Genomic DNA, 19,033 nt, shown 5'->3' with positions numbered 1-19,033 from the left:
AGGAGCTATTACAAGCTCAAAAGCAGGACTCTGCCGTAGCTTATGTTCTCAACTTAAAGAGCACAGGTGCAAGCTTTGACAAAACATCAGCGACCAAAAATCCTAAAGTAAAACAGCTACTACATGAGTGGAAAAAGCTGTTTATTTCAGATGATGGGTTGCTGATATGAAAGATTGTGACTTATACTCAGATTGTGATTCCAGAATCGAACAAAGAACTGGTGTACAAACACCTTCACTGCGAAATGGGTCACTTGGAGGTGGACCGTGTGATGAATTTGGCAAGGAGTAGGTTTTATTGGCTGAATATGTACAAAGATATTGAGTTTTTCATCACACGTGTGCAAATGTAATAATCAGAAAAAAAACCTACAGTTCAGCGTAGCGCCTCCATGTGTCACATGCCGGCTACTGCACCCCTTAAAATGGTTTCAATAGACTATGTCCATCTCGAAAAGAGCAGGGGAGGGTATGAGTATATTTTAGTGATACAGGACAACTTCACCAAGTTTGCTCAAGTCTACTCTACACACAACAAATCTGGCAAAACAGCAGCAGATAAAATTTTTAATGACTTTTCCTTGAAATTTGGTTTTCCTGGTAAATTACATCATGATCAAGGCAGAGAATTTGAAAACCATTCATTCAAACAGCTGCAGAAGTACAGAGGAATAGCTAATTCAAAGACTACACCCTACCACCCACAGGGGAACCCAGTGGAAAGGTTTAATCGCACCGTGCTGTGAATGCTGCGGACCCTGGATGAGGAAAAGAAAGAAAACTGGAGTGACTATGTAAACAAAGTTGTGCATGCCGATAATTGCACAACTAGTGACAGGATACTCGCCCTTTTATTTACTCTTTGGTAGACATCCACGTCTCCCTATTGATGTAATTTTTGGACTGAGTGAGACAAACAAATGCAAATCAGGATAATGATGAGCCGGCCCATCTCATAATATTCGTGCTGTCAGCTTTAATCTAGTTAAAATGACGCTAACGCCATAACCGCACCAATGTGCAAGTCTCCGTTAGCAAGTTCGCCCCGTGCGTGGGGCTGACCTGCTTTTGTGAAGAATGCGCCATCTAAATAATTTCCCCCAGGGATCAATAAAGTATTCTGATTCTGATTCTGATTCTTTACAGCCTCAATCAGCTTCTAATTCTGCTTCTACTGCATCAAACACTCAGTGGCTGTCTGTAAAGTGTGTTACGATTTCAAAATTGGGGATGGAGACAAGAGAAAAAAACCACAATAACAACACTGGTCCGGCCGGGTTGAGTCAAACGATGATTTTAATAGTCACACGCGTGGGAGATGGACACTGTATGCAGACAGCCTCAGATCTCAAAATGGTGGAGCATTGATCAAACTCTTATAGCCTCTGGTGCCCCCACCTTATCATAAAAGCCTAAACATTCACATGCTTTCTCTCACACGGCGCCTAAGCTACGACCTTGGCTCCCCGTTTATCTGCTCCTGCTGAGATGGGGCAGAAAACTCCAGCATGTTCTGTTCTCTTCTAATCAGACAAATAAGGCGATGACTTTCTGCAAACAGTATTTCTTATAACTCAGCAGTATAATGCATCATAAAACAATATCATTCATCCACAATAAATCAGCAGTCTAATGTAATGCAAATCAGTTTAACAAATGCAATAGTTATCAGCTTCTTCTAATTCAGGAGAATAATGCAAACTAAAACTACATAATAATTCACAATCTTTAATTAGGGATATAACATGGCATAAAATAATATTATAGTCTAACAAGTGCAACAGCGAAAAACCGCATGTATTAAAATTACAGTGAACTGTCACCAAATACCCAGCAAACGTCTTGTGTTTTAAATGTTAACAGGTAAGAATAAAACTATGTAAAACTATGCAAAGACATCATAATTAGATTTTTGTTTTCTTTGGATGATGATATTCACACAAAGCATAGAATAATATGATAATATGGCACAATAGCACTTGAAAGGTCAAAGGCGAAAGCAACATTTCTTGAACTATTTTCACACGATGCTCTTCTTCTTCGTTTCCTCGTCCTTGTGGAAGACCGATCCATCTGGCTGCTTCCTCCAGCTCAGTTTGACGTCTCCCTGTACTCCCTGCTCCTTCAGCTTCTGTTGGATCTGACACACACAAATACTTAACATTACTCAGACAATAATATACACTAAATTCTTCAGAATCTATTTTTAAGAGAAGATATTTAAATTTGCAGTAATATTTCACAAGAGAGTTGATGACTAATAATAATGTCTAATAAACCTACAAAAGCACATGAGATTGGTCCAAATATTGGAAATGAAATATATAAAAAGTTATTATAATGTGTGATAAAAATAAAACAATCCCAGGTGTAAATGTGGCGCAGCTACTCTTAAAGGAGGACTATTTGAACACCTTGTGCTTTTCAGACTCTGGTTACTATTTTTTGATCGCTCTTTGTTACCTCAAGCGTCGTACTGACCACGTGTACTTGTCATGGTCCTGGGTCGTGCGACCCAGTGTTTTGTGTTTAACCTATTTTGATGATTATCGTTTATTGTTTGTTTAGGTTCACTAGGTAGTCCAGCCAGTTGTATATATTACCCTTGTATTAAGACTCCCTTGCCCTTCGTGTGTTTATGTCTGTGTGTCTTGTATTGTCAAGTTCATGCTGTCAGTTATGTCATCTCTCCTGTACTAAGTCTCCCCGGTTCATGTGTCATGTCTAATCTCCATGTTTCCTGTTTTACTTTGAAAGCCTGTATTCACTGTCAGTGTAGTCAGTTTCACTCCTCCTGTCCTGTCGTTAAGTTCATGTGTGTCAGCTGTGATCCCATGTGTGGCCACTTCCCCTGATCATCCCTCATGTGTATTTAGTCTCTGTGTTTCATACAGTCTGTGTTCTCACCCCCATGTTTTCACGGTCAGTCTTTTCAGTGATCATCTTCGTCTCTGAGTTTTCTTAGTTTGTCACAGTATTAGCAATTCAGTGAGAGCTTCGATTTTTAAATACATGCACACATACACAGATGTATGTGTGCATGTATAATCTCTCTCTCATGTATATTAATAAATAAACATGACTTGCCTGGTTCAGCATGGCTTCCATCACATCAGGGTGGGTCAGATCCAGACCGGAGTTTATCAGGTTCACTTTCACCACTTCCTTGTAAACAGGTGCTTTTAAAATAAGAACAAATTGTTACATCCTTCATCAGCTCTATCTTTCACTTGCATTTTCATATTCTGCTTTTAAATACATAATTTACTTGCAATAAAAAACTTATGAGTGCCAAAATCTCAGATTAACCTTCCTGGTGTGTTGTTTGCTGTTTTAATATTATATTTAAGCGACAACGAGAAAACAGAAATGGCCCATTTGTTATGACCCATCCTGTCATACTAATATTCACAATAATTTTACAGTGTTCACTTCAAACCTCTGAACTGAACACAACGGTTGATGCAGCTTCCATCACAACACTGAATGTGGGTCTGGCAGAATAAACTGTGTGACCACTTGAGGTTTCTGGGTGACAAAATGTGAAGCCAGCAGCTAGGAGCTCACTGTACAGGACTGTTTTCTCACATACAGTTACTTTCACATATTGAGCAGCTGCCACCACAACAGCGGATGTACAGCAAGAACCTTTTACATTAGGGTGTAGTTTGTAAATTGTGACCAATAGCAGCCAATGTTTCAGGTAGTAATGCTTACCAACATTGCAAACAAACTCCTTCTGTGAGCCACAATTCCAGTCCTGCCATTTTGCATTTTCTTCAAAGTTTGCTGACACACAAAGCTCTGGTCCAGAGAGGCTATTGGGTTCATTTGTTTGCCAATATGTAAATGAGGAGTTACTTCCATCCGTCCACTTCCAGGACTCTCTGAAAAGGCCGATCCACACCCTTATCCCTGGAGGTACCAGGTCATCTATCTTCTGGTTCTCTGTCATGTTCCTCACACTGGCCAGGTCTGTGTAATGAAGTCTGCAGTAGCTCTGGGCGTTCGCCCATGACGTTATAATGTCAATGTAGACAAATGTCCTAGTCGACCCTGAAAACAGACCATACTCAAGTGCTGTGTACAACTGTAAATGCATTTGTAAGTCTAAACAATTAGGCCGTTGTTGAAACATCAATAAAAGCACAGAACAGGACCTGTTTTGTTCTAAGCTTCTAGTTAAGTTGAAAATCCTCACCTGTGTTATCAGAGCAGACGAATCTGTACCCATTCGCACAAGGGCCATCCAACCACGGTCCATCAAGCATATATACGCAGTATTCTATAACCAATTTGTTATCTGGTTGTCCAGGTGACCAGTTTCTGAACTCACTGGTTTCTGACATTGACCACCTCCAGCTATTGATGTCATCATACAGCCCGATCCAGACTCTCTGAAAGCACCAGCGGGTTTGTTTCATTAGACATAAAATATATGAGTTAGGCTGTCAGATTATCAGTAAGCACTGATATATGCAGTATAAAACATTTCATATCTTGTGATATTTTGTAATTTAGTTCTTTAATTTTTTCCATTTTTATTTATAAAGATTAATACAAATTAAGAAAATCTCAATTAATTTGTAGATTTTTGCATCACAATTTTTCTGTCAAAAAGATTTTCCACTTAACAAAAATTATATTCAAATATTTGTAAGTTCACAAGATCCTAACGCTAACCTTATTCAATTCAATTCAAAATGGTTCATAATAATTCAGTTTTATTTTTATAAAAGCAAATCACAACAACTGTTGCCTCAATCTGCTTTATTATACTGTAAAGTCAAAGATCAGATGACCCCATGTGAGCACTTGGCAACAGTGAGAAAAGAAAAGTGATCTTTCAAGAAAATATAGTTTAAATATAGTTCAGTACCATAAAATTCAAATAATGTACAAAAACCTAAAGTCCTACTGTCACAAAAAAAAGCCAGAAAAATAATTTACATTGCCTTCTTTCATGGTGGTCATTTTGCTTAAATCTACTGTGCTGTTCAGCATCTGCACATCCTGCATGTCGTCTATAGTAGCCAGGTCTATGTATTTGTCTCTGCAGTAACTCAGCGCTCCAGCCCAGTTCTTCAGCTCATAAACAAACTGGTAGTGATGTTTGGAGGCGACGGCACACAGGCCTGCAAACACAGTAAATAAATGAGTTTAGCTTCAATGCATTTCTGTGTAATCCATTCTTTTGGCAGAAAATTTGTGTCAGGAGTAAATATAACGCACTAATGCATCATCTTTTTCATTTCTGTGAAGAAAAACAATGAAAGTTGAAGTCCCTTAGAGTTACAGTAATAATCTTCATCACAAGGATCACACTTAAATATGATGATGGAAACGTAATAATTCAGACTTGCCTGATGCCGCTATGATGAACAGAGCTTTGTCCATTCTTGTATGTTCCCTGCTTTCTCCTTTGGTCCGACTGTTGTGACATGACTTCTCATCTTCATCCTCATGCAAAAGGATTATGCAAGTTACTTCCAAGGACGCGATGGATGCATGTGTGTGTGCAGACGTCAATTCAAAACAAGTCAAATCAGTTTTCCTTAAAGTCAATCATTTGCATGAGGGCGTCCTAGCTAATTAGGACATTCAATTCAATTCAATTCAATTTTATTTATATAGCGCCAAATCACAACAAAAGTCGCCTCAAGGCGCTTCATAGATACAGAGAAAAACCCAACAATCATATGACCCCCTATGAGCAAGCACTTTGGCGACAGTGGGAAGGAAAAACTCCCTTTTAACAGGAAGAAACCTCCGGCAGAACCAGGCTCAGGGAGGGGCGGCCATCTGCTGCGACCGGTTGGGGTGAGAGAAGGAAAACAGGATAAAGACATGCTGTGGAAGAGAGACAGAGGTTAATAACAGATATGATTCAATGCAGAGAGGTCTATTAATACATAGTGAGTGAGAAAGGTGACTGGAAAGGAAAAACTCAATGCATCATGGGAATCCCCCGGCAGCCTACATCTATTGCAGCATAACAAAGGGAGGATTCAGGGTCACCTGGTCCAGCCCTAACTATATGCTTTAGAAAAAAGGAAAGTTTTAAGCCTAATCTTAAAAGTAGAGATAGTGTCTGTCTCCCGAATCCAAACTGGAAGCTGGTTCCACAGAAGAGGGGCCTGAAAACTGAAGGCTCTCCCTCCCATTCTACTTTTAAATACTCTAGGAACAACAAGTAGGCCTGCAGAGCGAGAGCGGAGCGCTCTAATAGGGTGATATGGTACTACAAGGTCATTAAGATAAGATGGGGCCTGATTATTTAAGACCTTGTATGTGAGGAGCAGGATTTTGAATTCAATTCTGGATTTAACAGGAAGCCAATGAAGGGAAGCCAAAACAGGAGAAATATGCTCTCTCTTTCTAGTCCCTGTCAGGACTCTTGCTGCAGCATTTTGGATTAGCTGAAGGCTTTTCAGTGAGTTTTTTGGACATCCTGATAATAATGAATTACAGTAGTCCAGCCTGGAAGTAATAAATGCATGAACTAGTTTTTCAGCGTCACTCTGAGACAGGATATTTCTAATTTTAGAGATGTTGCGCAAATGGAAGAAAGCAGTCTTACATATTTGTTTAATATGTGCATTGAAGGACATGTCCTGGTCAAAAATGACTCCAAGGTTCCTCACCGCGTTACTGGAGGCCAAGGTAATGCCATCCAGAGTAAGAATCTGATTAGATACCATATTTCTAAGATTTTCAGGGCCGAGTACAATAACCTCAGTTTTATCTGAATTAAGAAGCAGAAAGTTAGCGGCCATCCAGGTCTTTATGTCTTTAAGACATTCCTGCAGTTTAACTAATTGGTGTGTGTTATCTGGCTTCATGGACAGATAGAGCTGGGTGTCATCTGCATAGCAGTGAAAATGTATGCTATGTCTTCTAATGATACTGCCTAAGGGAAGCATGTATAATGTAAACAGAATTGGTCCTAGCACTGAACCCTGTGGAACTCCATAATTAACCTCAGTGTGTGAAGAGGACTCTCCATTTACATGCACGAATTGGAGTCTATTAGATAGATATGATACAAACCACTGCAGTGCAGTACTTGTAATACCTACAGCATGTTCTAATCGCTCTGATAGGATATTATGATCAACAGTATCGAACGCTGCACTGAGGTCTAGCAGGACAAGCACAGAGATGAGTCCACTGTCAGAGGCCATAAGAAGATCATTTGTAACCTTCACTAAAGCTGTTTCTGTGCTGTGCTGAGCTCTGAAACCTGACTGAAACTCTTCAAATAAACCATTCCTCTGCAGATGATCTGTTAGCTGTTTGACAACTACTCTTTCAAGGATTTTTGATATGAAAGGAAGGTTGGAGATTGGCCTATAATTAGCTAAGACTGCTGGGTCTAGAGATGGCTTTTTGAGTAAAGGTTTAACTACAGCCAGCTTGAAGGCCTGTGGTACATAGCCGATTATTAGAGATAGGTTGATCATATTTAAGATCGAAGAATTAATTAATGGCAGGACTTCTTTGAGCAGTTTTGTAGGAATGGGGTCTAAAAGACACGTTGAGGGTTTGGAGGAAGTAATTATTGAAGTTAACTCAGAAAGATCAATTGGAGAAAAAGAGTCTAACTTAATATCAATGGTACTAAGAGTAGCTGTAGATAATATTACATCTGTGGGATGATTATTGGTAATTTTTTCTCTAATGATAAAAATTTTATTTGTGAAGAAGTTCATGAAGTCATTACTAGTTAACGTTAAAGGGATGGTTGGCTCAAAAGAGCTCTGACTTTTTGTCAGCCTGGCTACAGTGCTGAAGAGAAACCTGGGGTTGTTCTTATTTTCTTCAATCAGTGATGAATAGTAAGATGTTCTGGCTTTGCGGAGGGCTTTCTTATAAAGCAGCAAACTATTTCTCCAGGCTAAATGATGATCCTCTAGATTTGTGACACGCCATTTCCTCTCCAGATTACGAGTCATCTGCTTTAGGGTACGTGTTTCAGAATTATACCACGGAGTCAGGTACTTCTGATTTGAGGCCTTAGTTTTCACAGGAGCTACAATATCCAGAGTCGTACGTAGTGAGGAGGTGAAGTTATTAACAAGATAATCGACCTCTGTTGGGGTAGCGTTCAGATAGCTGCTTTGCTCTGTGTTGGTACAGGGCATTGGAGATGATAACAGTGGGTGGATTATATTCTTAAACTTAGTTACAGTGCTTTCAGAAAGACATCTACTTTGATAAAGTCTACTCTTCACCGCTGTGTAATCAATTATTGTAAAAGTAAATGTTATCAGGAAATGATCAGACAGGAGAGGGTTTTCAGGAAACACTGTTAAATGTTCAGGTTCGATGCCATATGTTAAAACAAGATCTAGAGTGTGATTAAAGTGGTGGGTGGGTTCTTTTACATTTTGAGAGAAACCAAAATGTAAAAGAACCCACATAAAGGAAACCTACTTACACCCCATCTAGAAAAACATGGAAGGAACAGAAGTAATAAGATTCACAGATATTTTATATACACTTTTATACCACTTCATGAAAAAGGTAAAGCCCTGAAATCACACAAGCACGAATATCATGAGATGGGCCGGCTCAAAACTGTGTTAAGGGTTCAAATATCGAGGAGGGATACAGGAGGGATTCAAAATCACGTGTGGGGAGATGAACAGTCACACACTCAGCGTCGATCTCCGCCCAATAATACACAAGCAGTTGTTTTTATAGCATCAGGGTATTATTGATGGCGCCCCCTCATGCGTCAAAGCAGATACAATACATGCATAACTTCCAAAACCACAAATGTTCTGGTAACGACTTTTGACACAGTTTGAGAAGAACATTTTCTTCACCTTCAAGCCAGGTGCTTCCAGCTCATATACCAATATAAACAAATAAAAGACAATAATGAATAACCTGGTTATTCAAATAGCCTCATCCAGACAGCTCCTCAAAATAACCACCAAAAAATGCACACTTTACAGAGGAAACAAAGACATTTCAGAAGTACACTTCCTGACTTATTCTAAGTCATCTGTTACCAAGAAAACTCAAACGCAGCAGGTTGCTTGAATACCCTCAGGCCTTTATTCAGGCCTGTTTCTAGATTATATGTGATATATGTATTGTAAGCATGTATGCAATCCTTCCATAGCTCTAGGCCACTTTGCTCAATAGATCGGCCGGACATCGCGCCGGATGAAGCTTCTGACCATCAATTAACTGACCGAGCTTCAACTCTTTAACCCTTTAAGACCTACCATAGAACCAAGTCCATCAGAGCTTATATTATATTTTTACCTGCTGTGGAGCCATTTTTGGGAGCATTTGAAGTTGCTATACATCAATACAACCATTACAGCCTAAATTTTAATAATATGTCTGCATTAAGTACATAGTCATTACATAAATTGCAAAAAAAGTGCAATAAACTACAAAAGAATTTAAAATCGTTTTTTTTAACATATATTTCTAGTTAGAGAAATTTAAGAGGCTTATCCCTCAAAACTGTAAATACAAAAAAGTTGCACAAAATAGTTTCCCACCACTTCATAGTTTTACTTTTGAAATACACCAATTATTATACACTGCAGGAAAAACGAAAATTAGAGTACCACTTCCCCTGCCGGTGGCAGACGCCCTCAGACGTCGGTGCGTTGGTGTTTCTTTGTGTCCGGGGGTGGGCGTCCAGGTACACACCGGCTCACTCCTTGGCGGCCGCTTATCGGGGCCTGGAGCCTGGGGCTCGCTCGGGCCACTTCGGGGGTGGGGTGCCCCCGGCCTCTCGGCCTGGGGCTCGGTCACTCAGGCACGGCTGGCTGCCGGCGGAGCTCACGGGCGCGTCACTGCAACCCCCCCTGGCTTCTGCTCTGCAGCTGCTGAATGAGCCCTCATCTGGGACTCTCCTCAGCTCTTTCTGGGACAGTGGCGCGGCTGCCCCTCTGTTGGTCTTCCTTGGTCTCTTGTGTTCTGGGGGCCTCTGGATGTCTGGAGTTTTGATCTCCTGCATACCTGCTTCATGCCCTGGAGGACGGGGCTGTGGCCCCCCCACACCCTCTAGCAGATCATTACATGAAGGAACCTTTTAAAAAAACAAGCGCGTCCATGCTCACAGGTGTACACACCTTCCCCCAGTCAAGTCTGTCCCGTATTCAGCAAGTGAAAATAAAATAAACAATAAAGGGTGAATCAAATGGACCATTACGGCAAGGCTGGGATGGTCAGTTTGGTAAAGTAAATCCGTTGGGCATCTTTCTTCACCTTTAGACAATAATTCTGATGCGAAAGAGCCAAACGGGACAGGCAAAAAAAAAAGGGAAAAAAAAGGGAAAAAAAAAGATATTGAGTTTTTCATCACACGTGTGCAAATGTAATATTCAGAAAAGACCTACATTTCAGCGTAGGGCCCCCATGTGTCACATGCCGGCTACTGCACCCTTTGAAATGGTTTCAATAGACTAAAATACATCATGATCAAGGCAAGCAAAAAACCGCATGTATTAAAATTACAGTGAACTGTCAACAAATACCCAGCAAACGTCTTGTGTTTTAAATGTTAACAGGTAAGAATAAAACTATGTAAAACTATGCAAAGACATCATAATTAGATTTTTGTTTTGTTTGGATGATGATATTCACACAAAGCATAGAATAATATGATAATATGGCACAATAGCACTTGAAAGGTCAAAGGCGAAAGCAACATTTCTTGAACTATTTTCACACGATGCTCTTCTTCTTTGTTTCCTCGTCCTTGTGGAAGACCGATCCATCTGACTGCTTCCTCCAGCTCAGTTTGACGTCTCCCTGTACTCCCTGCTCCTTCAGCTTCTGTTGGATCTGACACACACACAAATACTTAACATTACTCAGACAATAATATACACTAAATTCTTCAGAATCTATTTTTAAGAGAAGATATTTAAATTTACCTGACTCAGCCTAAGGTACATGAGCTGAAGGAGGTGTCTGTGCAAACAAGCATGACAAAACATTTTGTGTAGACAACTTTAATACACAGATGAAATCATCTCTAATAGTCAGTGTTTTGAATATTGAAGAAAAATGTATTTATATGCTGTAATAAAGCACTTGTTTAGTGATCAAGTAGAAGTAATACGCTGCTTTAAGTTTGATTTGAGAAGAATTCTTGTTTCTATATTGTTGTGAAGCAGATACAGTCGACTGGCAGTTTCAGTGACACATCACGAGGACAGACCCAGAAGTAGTGAGAGTCTTAAGTTGTTCACACAGTCGTGCAACTGAATCCAGCCAGATTGTTAGGTCCACATTCAGTGTTGTGATAAAGCTGCAATTCAGTGAGAGCTTCAATTTTTTTTTTTTTTTTTAAATGACATCAGAAACAGCAGTATGCGACATTACGTGATGGCAGAGCTTCAGTTCATCCTTTGTCATTTTTTTTTTTTTTTTTTTTAATAAATAGGACAGGGGGAATGAATGAGAGAAAGAGGGGGAGAGAAAGAAAGAAAACCAAAGGGGAGAAGAGACGGTGAGAAGGGGGGGGAAGAGAGAGAAAAAAAAAAAGAACTCCTGGGTCACCTGTATGGAGAAAAAAACAAACAAACAAAAAAAACAAACAGAGGAGACAGCAAACAACAAAGAGCAACATAATAATAGAGAAAACAAAGCACCATCACAATAAACTAGCTAGCCATAGATATCAATATTTACTAAATAATAAACGATATTGTGCAGCACGCAAGATAGACAGCGCACAGTGTGCTTTGAGGCAGCAGCCAAGAAAGCTTTAGTCCGCGTCTGTGAATACCCATGTGTGCATATCTGTGTGGATCAGCATGCTTGCATTCCAAAGGTTTCTCCATGTAATGATCTGCTAGGGAGTGTGGGGGGGCCACAGCCCCGTCCTCCAGGGTGTGAAGCGGGTATGGAGGAGATCAAAACTCCAGACATCCAGAGGCCCCCAGAACACAAGAGACCATGGAAGACCAACAGAGGGGCAGCCGCGCCACTGTCCCAGTAAGAGCTGAGGAGAGTCCCAGATGAGGGCTCGCCCAGCAGCCGCGGAGCAGAAGTCAGGGGGAGTTGCAGTGACGCGCCCGTGAGCTCCGCCGGCCCCCAGCTGTGCCTGAGTGACCGAGCCCCAGGCCGAGAGGCCGGGGGCACCCCACCTCCAAAGGGGCCCGAGCGAGCCCCAGGCCCCAGGCCCCGACAAGCGGCCGCCAAGGAGTGAGCCGGTGTGTACCCGGACGCCCACCCCCAGATACAAAGAACCACCAACACACCGACACCTGAGGGAGTCCGCCACCGGCAGGGGAAGTGGTGGTGGGTGGAGATAGGCCTCCAAACCTTGGAGGGCCTGAGGTGTCCCCAGAGAGGTGGCGTCTGATACCCAACCTGACATATAGACACAGACATACAGGCACACACAGACACAAACATCCATTCCCACCCTCATGCTCTCATATGCACTTACTCCACACTCAACCAACATGGAGACAGACATAAAGAGACGCTGTACACACAATCACACTCCCCAAGCGTACTCTACAAACCGGGTCTAGGTACCCCTTGCCCCTGGAGGGGGGAATTGCACCCAGACCCAGGTGGTGTTACCCTTTTCCCTGCGGTGGGGAGAGGCAGACCACCCCGACTCCGCAGCAGCAGGGAGGCCCCACACCCCAGACCGCAGTCGGACGGCCAACTCCTCCTACTAGCCCTCCCGCTCCAGCAGGCCGCAGAGAATGGGGGTGGGAGAATAATAATAATATGATAATATGGCACAATAGCACTTGAAAGGTCAAAGGCGAAAGCAACATTTCTTGAACTATTTTCACACGATGCTCTTCTTCTTCGTTTCCTCGTCCTTGTGGAAGACCGATCCATCTGACTGCTTCCTCCAGCTCAGTTTGACGTCTCCCTGTACTCCCTGCTCCTTCAGCTTCTGTTGGATCTGACACACACAAATACTTAACATTACTCAGACAATAATATACACTAAATTCTTCAGAATCTATTTTTAAGAGAAGATATTTAAATTTACCTGACTCAGCCTAAGGTACATGAGCTGAAGGAGGTGTTTGTGCAAACAAGCATGACAAAACATTTTGTGTAGACAACTTTAATACACAGATGAAATCATCTCTAATAGTCAGTGTTTTGAATATTGAAGAAAAATGTATTTATATGCTGTAATAAAGCACTTGTTTAGTGATCAAGTAGAAGTAATACGCTGCTTTAAGTTTGATTTGAGAAGAATTCTTGTTTCTATATTGTTGTGAAGCAGATACAGTCGACTGGCAGTTTCAGTGACACATCACGAGGACAGACCCAGAAGTAGTGAGAGTCTTGAGTTGCTCACACAGTCGTGCAACTGAATCCAGCCAGATTGTTAGGTCCACATTCAGTGTTGTGATAAAGCTGCAATTCAGTGAGAGCTTCGATTTTTAAATACATGCACACATACACAGATGTATGTGTGCATGTATAATCTCTCTCTCATGTATATTAATAAATAAACATGACTTGCCTGGTTCAGCATGGCTTCCATCACATCAGGGTGGGTCAGATCCAGACCAGAGTTTATCAGGTTCACTTTCACCACTTCCTTGTAAACAGGTGCTTTTAAAATAAGAACAAATTGTTACATCCTTCATCAGCTGGTATACAATGTACTCACAATTCGAAGTTTTTAACTCCGGATCCGAGCTGGCCGAGTGAGATCTTGAGGGAGAACAAAGGGAAGCGGCGGCCTAGAGGGAAGCGAGCCGGCGTCAGGAACAGGCTGAGAGCTCGTGCACACCGCACACCTGTGCCTAGCATCCTGCTCGCCAACGTCCAGTCACTGGAGAACAAGCTTGACGACCTCAGGGCCAGGATAAAGTTCCAGAGAGACATTCGGGACTGCAATCTCCTCTGCTTCAGCGAGACATGGCTGAACCCAGCGGTGCCGGACCACGCCATCCAGCCGGCCGAGTTCTTCTCGGTTCACCGCATGGACAGGACACGGGACTCGGGGAAGTCAAGGGGAGGCGGCGTGTGTTTAATGGTGAACAACAACTGGTGCAACAGTGCGAACGTTGTTCCTCTCACACGCTCCTGCACACCAAATCTGGAACTACTGTCCATCATGTGTCGTCCTTTTTATCTACCTCGGGAATTTACATCGGTCATTGTAAGTGCCGTTTATATTCCACCACAAGCGGACACGGTCACCGCCTTATGCGAGCTGCATGAGGCACTCACACAGCACCAGACACAACACCGGGACGCTGCGCTTATTGTGACGGGGGACTTTAATAGCGCCAACCTCAAACGCGCAGCGCCGAACTTTTATCAACACATCACCTGCCCCACCAGAGGTGAAAGGACACTGGACCACTGCTACACTACGGTCAAGGACGGCTACAAGGCACAATCCCGCCCTCCGTTTGGCAAATCTGATCACGCCGCCATCTTCCTCATGCCAAAATACAAACAAAGGCTGAAACAGGAAGTTCCGGTTCAGAGGAAGGTCGCGCGCTGGACGGATCAATCGGTGGCCGCGTTACAGGACGCACTCGATGACGCAGACTGGGCCATGTTCAGAAACAGCTCCGATGATGACGTCAACGTGTTTACGGAAGCGGTTGTGGGATTCATCGGGAAACTAGCGGAAGATACCGTGGAGACAAAGACTATCACAACGTTTCCCAACCAGAAGCCGTGGGTGGATAAAACCATCCGCGACGCTCTGAGATCCCGCACCGCTGCCTACAACACGGGACTCACGACGGGGGACATGGACCCGTACAAAGCCGCGTCATATAACGTGCGGAGGGCGGTAAAAGAGGCGAAGCAGCGCTACGGGAGGAAACTAGAGTCACAACTCCAACAGAGTGACTCTATTCAATTCAATTTCAATTCAATTTTTCTTTATTGTCCCACAAGGGGAAATTAGTTTAGCAGCAGGAGGATAAGAACAACAGAACAATACTATAAAACAATAATAACAATAATAATGATAGAAAATTCAAGGACAATTATTTGCCATTAAGGAGACAAGACACAGTAGGGATAAAAGAGACCTGGAGTCTTTTAGTCCTCCTCGGAGGTACTCTAAAGGCAACAACTCAAACTCACCGTGAAGTGGATGGTTCACACAATTAATAATAGAATGAGCCTTTCTAAGCACGTTTCTATTGTAAATGGCCAAAAGTCCATCTTGCCAGCGCCCTGAAATTTTGCTAGCGGTTTTTACCAGAAGTCCCAACCGATTCTTATTCTTCACCGTCAGGTTACCAAACCAGGCAGCGATACAAAAAGACATCACAGATTCGATAAAACTTCTATAAAACAAAGACAACATCTCAGATGAGACATTAAAAGATCTCATTTTCCTTAAAAAGAACAGTCTTTGTAGGAGCCTGTGGCGGGGACTAAGGACAATAACGGACTATAAAGCACCAACAACCGGTATGACGAGCGCGGCCGTGACTCTGGCAGACGAGCTGAACACTTTCTATGCTCGCTTCGAGGCTGCAGCTAAGGACTCCAACGATGCTAATGCTAGCGGCGCTAACGGCTGCAGACAGGAAGATACTGCCAGCACCGGAAACGTGCTCGTCATCTCCGAGCATGAAGTAAGGAGAGCCTTCAAGAGAGTGAACACCAGGAAAGCAGCAGGACCAGACGGCATCCCAGGTCGTATCCTAAGAGACTGCGCATACCAGCTAGCTCCTGTGTTCACTGAGATATTCAACATCTCTTTATCTCAGTCGGTGATCCCCACATGCTTCAAAGATGACTATCGCCCTGTAGCCCTCACCTCAGTAGTGATGAAGTGCTTTGAACGCCTGGTCAGAGACTTCATCATTTCTTCACTACCAGACACACTGGACCCACTACAGTTCGCTTACCGTCCAAATCGTTCCACAGACGATGCCATCTCTCATCTCCTCCACACATCACTCACTCACTTGGACACTAGAAGGGGTAATTATGTTAAAATGCTCTTCATAGACTACAGCTCTGCATTTAACACCATAATTCCCTCCACACTCACCACCAAGCTGGAGCATCTGGGACTCAGCTCATCTATGTGTCAGTGGATCTCCAACTTCCTAACTGGCAGACCACAGGCAGTAAGGATGGGCGGACATGTCTCAGCCTCCACCACTCTCAGCACTGGAGCCCCCCAGGGGTGTGTTCTGAGCCCCCTGCTGTACTCTTTGTACACATATGACTGTGTGGCCACTACCAGCTCCACCACCATCATCAAGTTTGCTGACGACACCGTCGTGGTGGGCCTGATCTCTGATAACAACGAGACGGCCTACCTGAAGGAGATTAGGAATCTGGAGAACTGGTGCCAGAGGAACAACCTCCTTCTAAACGTCAGTAAGACAAAGGAGCTGATAGTGGACTTCAGCACTAAGCAGGAGAGGAACTACCAGACCCCCGTCATCAACGAGTGCCCAGTGGAGAGAGTGGACAGCTTCAAATACCTCGGAGTTCACATCACGCAGGACCTGTCATGGTCCTGTCACATCAACACCGTGGTGAAAAAGGCCCGACAGCGTCTCTACCACCTCAGACGCATGAGAGACTTCCAACTGCCCTCCAAGGTGCTCAGGAACTTTTACTCGTGCACCATAGAGAGCATCCTGACGGGAAACATCTTAACCTGGTTCGGGAACAGCACCATGCAGGACAGACGAGCTCTACAGAGGGTTGTGCGGTCAGCTGAGCGCACCATCCGCTCCGAGCTCCCTGACCTGCACTCAATCTACAGCAGGCGGTGCTGGACCAAGGCCAGGAAGATGGTGAAGGACCTCAGCCATCCCAACAACAGACTGTTCTCTCTGTTGAGGTCAGGAAAGCGATTCCGCTCCCTGAAGACCAACACAGAGAGACTGAGGAGGAGCTTCTTCCCGCAGGCGATACGGTCTCTCAATCACACCACCACACAGTACTGACCCACACATATGGTTCTTACACACACACTGGACTTTCTGGACATTGTTTTCACTTCATCACTTAAATCACTGCTGCTGTTATTGTGTATATATTTATTTTTACTTCTTGTGTATTTTGTTCATACATTCTTATATAGTTCTATATTGTGTATTTTGTTGTACAGTTATTTTATTTTCAATTTAATTTATATATTTTATCTTATTCTTTCCCAGTGTGTTGTACAGTTATTTCATTGTTAACCTTAATTTATATTTTATTCCTTCCTAGTTAAATTTACCCTTTTTAATTTTTCATATTTATTTCCTATCTTATTCATAGCCTTTTCCTTTTTTGTTTTCTTTAGGTCACGAGCAGTTGTCCAAGCATTTCACTACATATCGTACTGTGTATGACTGTGTACGTGACAAATAAAAATTTGAATTTGAATTTGAGCTCTATCTTTCACTTGCATTTTCATATTCAGATTTTAAATACATAATTTACTTGCAATAAAACACTTATGAGTGCCAAAATCTCAGATTAACCTTCCTGGTGTGTTGTTTGCTGTTTTAATTTTATATATAAGCGACAACCAGAAAACAGAAATGGCCCATTTGTTATGACCCATCCTGTCATACTAATATTCACAATAATATTACAGTGTTCACTTCAAACCTCTGCTGATGTGTAATATAAACAACAATATAAGGTGGAACACAGCGTGTCTCTTTAGAAAAATGACTACACAGTAAATAGGGCTGGGTGTCGTCACTGATTTCTATAATCGATTCGATTCCGATTCAGTTTTGATTCAGTCAGAAATATTATAATTCTGATTATTTACCAGTACATATCCATATTTTTAAATCTGTGTATAAAAACAAAGCTGACACTGTGAGACTTCATCAGAGGCATCACAGCAGCTGCTTTTGTGTCAGAGTAACTGAGGACAAAATACTGAAAACCAAAGTTACAGAGGTTTTGTTAGAGACACAATTTGACATAATTTTAAAACGTTTACATTTCTTTGCTATTAAACAGCAGAAACGAGGCTTTCTTGTTAAAGGTCATTTTGGAAAAAAACCTTAAAATGAAACAAAGGCCAACAGCACTGAACACAACGGTTGATGCAGCTTCCATCACAACACTGAATGTGGGTCTGGCAGAATAAACTGTGTGACCACTTGAGGTTTCTGGGTGACAAAATGTGAAGCCAGCAGCTAGGAGCTCACCGTACAGGACTGTTTTCTCACATACAGTTACTTTCACATATTGAGCAGCTGCCACCACAACAGCGGATGTACAGCAAGAACCTTTTACATTAGGGTGTAGTTTGTAAATTGTGACCAATAGCAGCCAATGATTCAGGTAGTAATGCTTACCAACATTGCAAACAAACTCCTTCTGTGAGCCACAGGCCCAGTCCTCCCATTTTGCATTTTCTTCAAAGTTTGCTGCTTCCAGGAGTCTCTGAAAAGGCCGATCCACACCCTTATCCCTGGAGGTACCAGGTTATCTATCTTCTGGTTCTCTGTCATGTTCCTCACACTGGCCAGGTCTGTGTAATGAAGTCTGCAGTAGCTCGTTATAATGTCAATGTAGACAAATGTCCTAGTCGACCCTGAAAACAGACCATACTCAAGTGCTGTGTACAACTGTAAATGCATTTGTAAGTCTAAACAATTAGGCCGTTGTTGAAACATCAATAAAAGCACAGAACAGGACCTGTTTTGTTCTAAGCTTCTAGTTAAGTTGAAAATCCTCACCTCTGTTATCAGAGCAGACGAATCTGAACACATTCGTACAAGGGTCATAAAACCACGGTCCATCAAGCATAAATACGCAGTATTCTATAACCCATTGGTTATCTGGTTGTCCAGGTGACCAGTTTCTGAACGCACTGGTTTCTGACGTTGACCACTGCCAGCCAACGATGTCATCATACAGCCCGATCCAGGCTCTCTGAAAGCACCAGCGGGTTTGTTTCATTAGACATAAAATATATGAGTTAGGCTGTTAGATTATCAGTAAGCACTGATATATACAGTATAAAACATTTCATATCTTGTGATATTTTGTAATTTAGTTCTTTAATTTTTTCCATTTTTATTTATAAAGATTAATACAAATTAAGAAAAAA

The 19,033-nt window shown here is 42.4% G+C and overlaps 1 protein-coding gene across 2 annotated transcripts; it reads right to left on the bottom strand.

Annotated features, from left to right (window-relative positions):
* Nucleotides 1-1,278: 1,278 nt before the first annotated feature.
* LOC309697029 (C-type mannose receptor 2-like) lies at nucleotides 1,279-18,924 on the bottom strand. 2 transcript variants are annotated; one of them, XM_082518660.1, is made up of 7 exons: nucleotides 9,594-9,804; nucleotides 5,364-5,453; nucleotides 4,951-5,135; nucleotides 4,202-4,397; nucleotides 3,718-4,056; nucleotides 3,088-3,179; nucleotides 1,279-2,140 (listed from the first exon to the last, which is right to left on the bottom strand). In XM_082518660.1, exons 2-7 carry the CDS (start codon nucleotides 5,395-5,397, stop codon nucleotides 2,021-2,023), a joined length of 966 nt encoding a protein of 321 aa, XP_082374786.1. In that variant the 5' UTR covers nucleotides 5,398-5,453; nucleotides 9,594-9,804; the 3' UTR covers nucleotides 1,279-2,020. The 2 variants fall into 2 exon arrangements, with proteins under 2 accessions (XP_082374786.1, XP_082374787.1); XM_082518661.1 differs by lacking the exons at nucleotides 4,202-4,397; nucleotides 4,951-5,135; nucleotides 5,364-5,453; nucleotides 9,594-9,804 and adding an exon at nucleotides 18,660-18,924.
* Nucleotides 18,925-19,033: the final 109 nt, after the last annotated feature.

Source organism: Aulonocara stuartgranti (assembly GCF_965226115.1).
Source record: "Aulonocara stuartgranti genome assembly, chromosome: 20".
Taxonomy (NCBI): Eukaryota; Metazoa; Chordata; class Actinopteri; order Cichliformes; family Cichlidae; genus Aulonocara; species Aulonocara stuartgranti.
The sequence above is the reverse complement of the archived record's forward strand: the minus strand, read 5'-3'. Positions and strand labels throughout refer to the sequence as shown.

Excerpts from the sequence above, each read along its gene's own strand:
- LOC309697029 (XM_082518660.1), bottom strand. The coding sequence starts at position 5,397 with ATGGACAAAGCTCTGTTCATCATAGCGGCATCAG. Across the intron at positions 5,136-5,363 it reads GTTCATCATAGCGGCATCAG|GCCTGTGTGCCGTCGCCTCC; the intron begins GCAAGTCTGAAT and ends CTGTGTTTGCAG. Across the intron at positions 4,057-4,201 it reads CGTCTGCTCTGATAACACAG|GGTCGACTAGGACATTTGTC; the intron begins GTGAGGATTTTC and ends GTCTGTTTTCAG.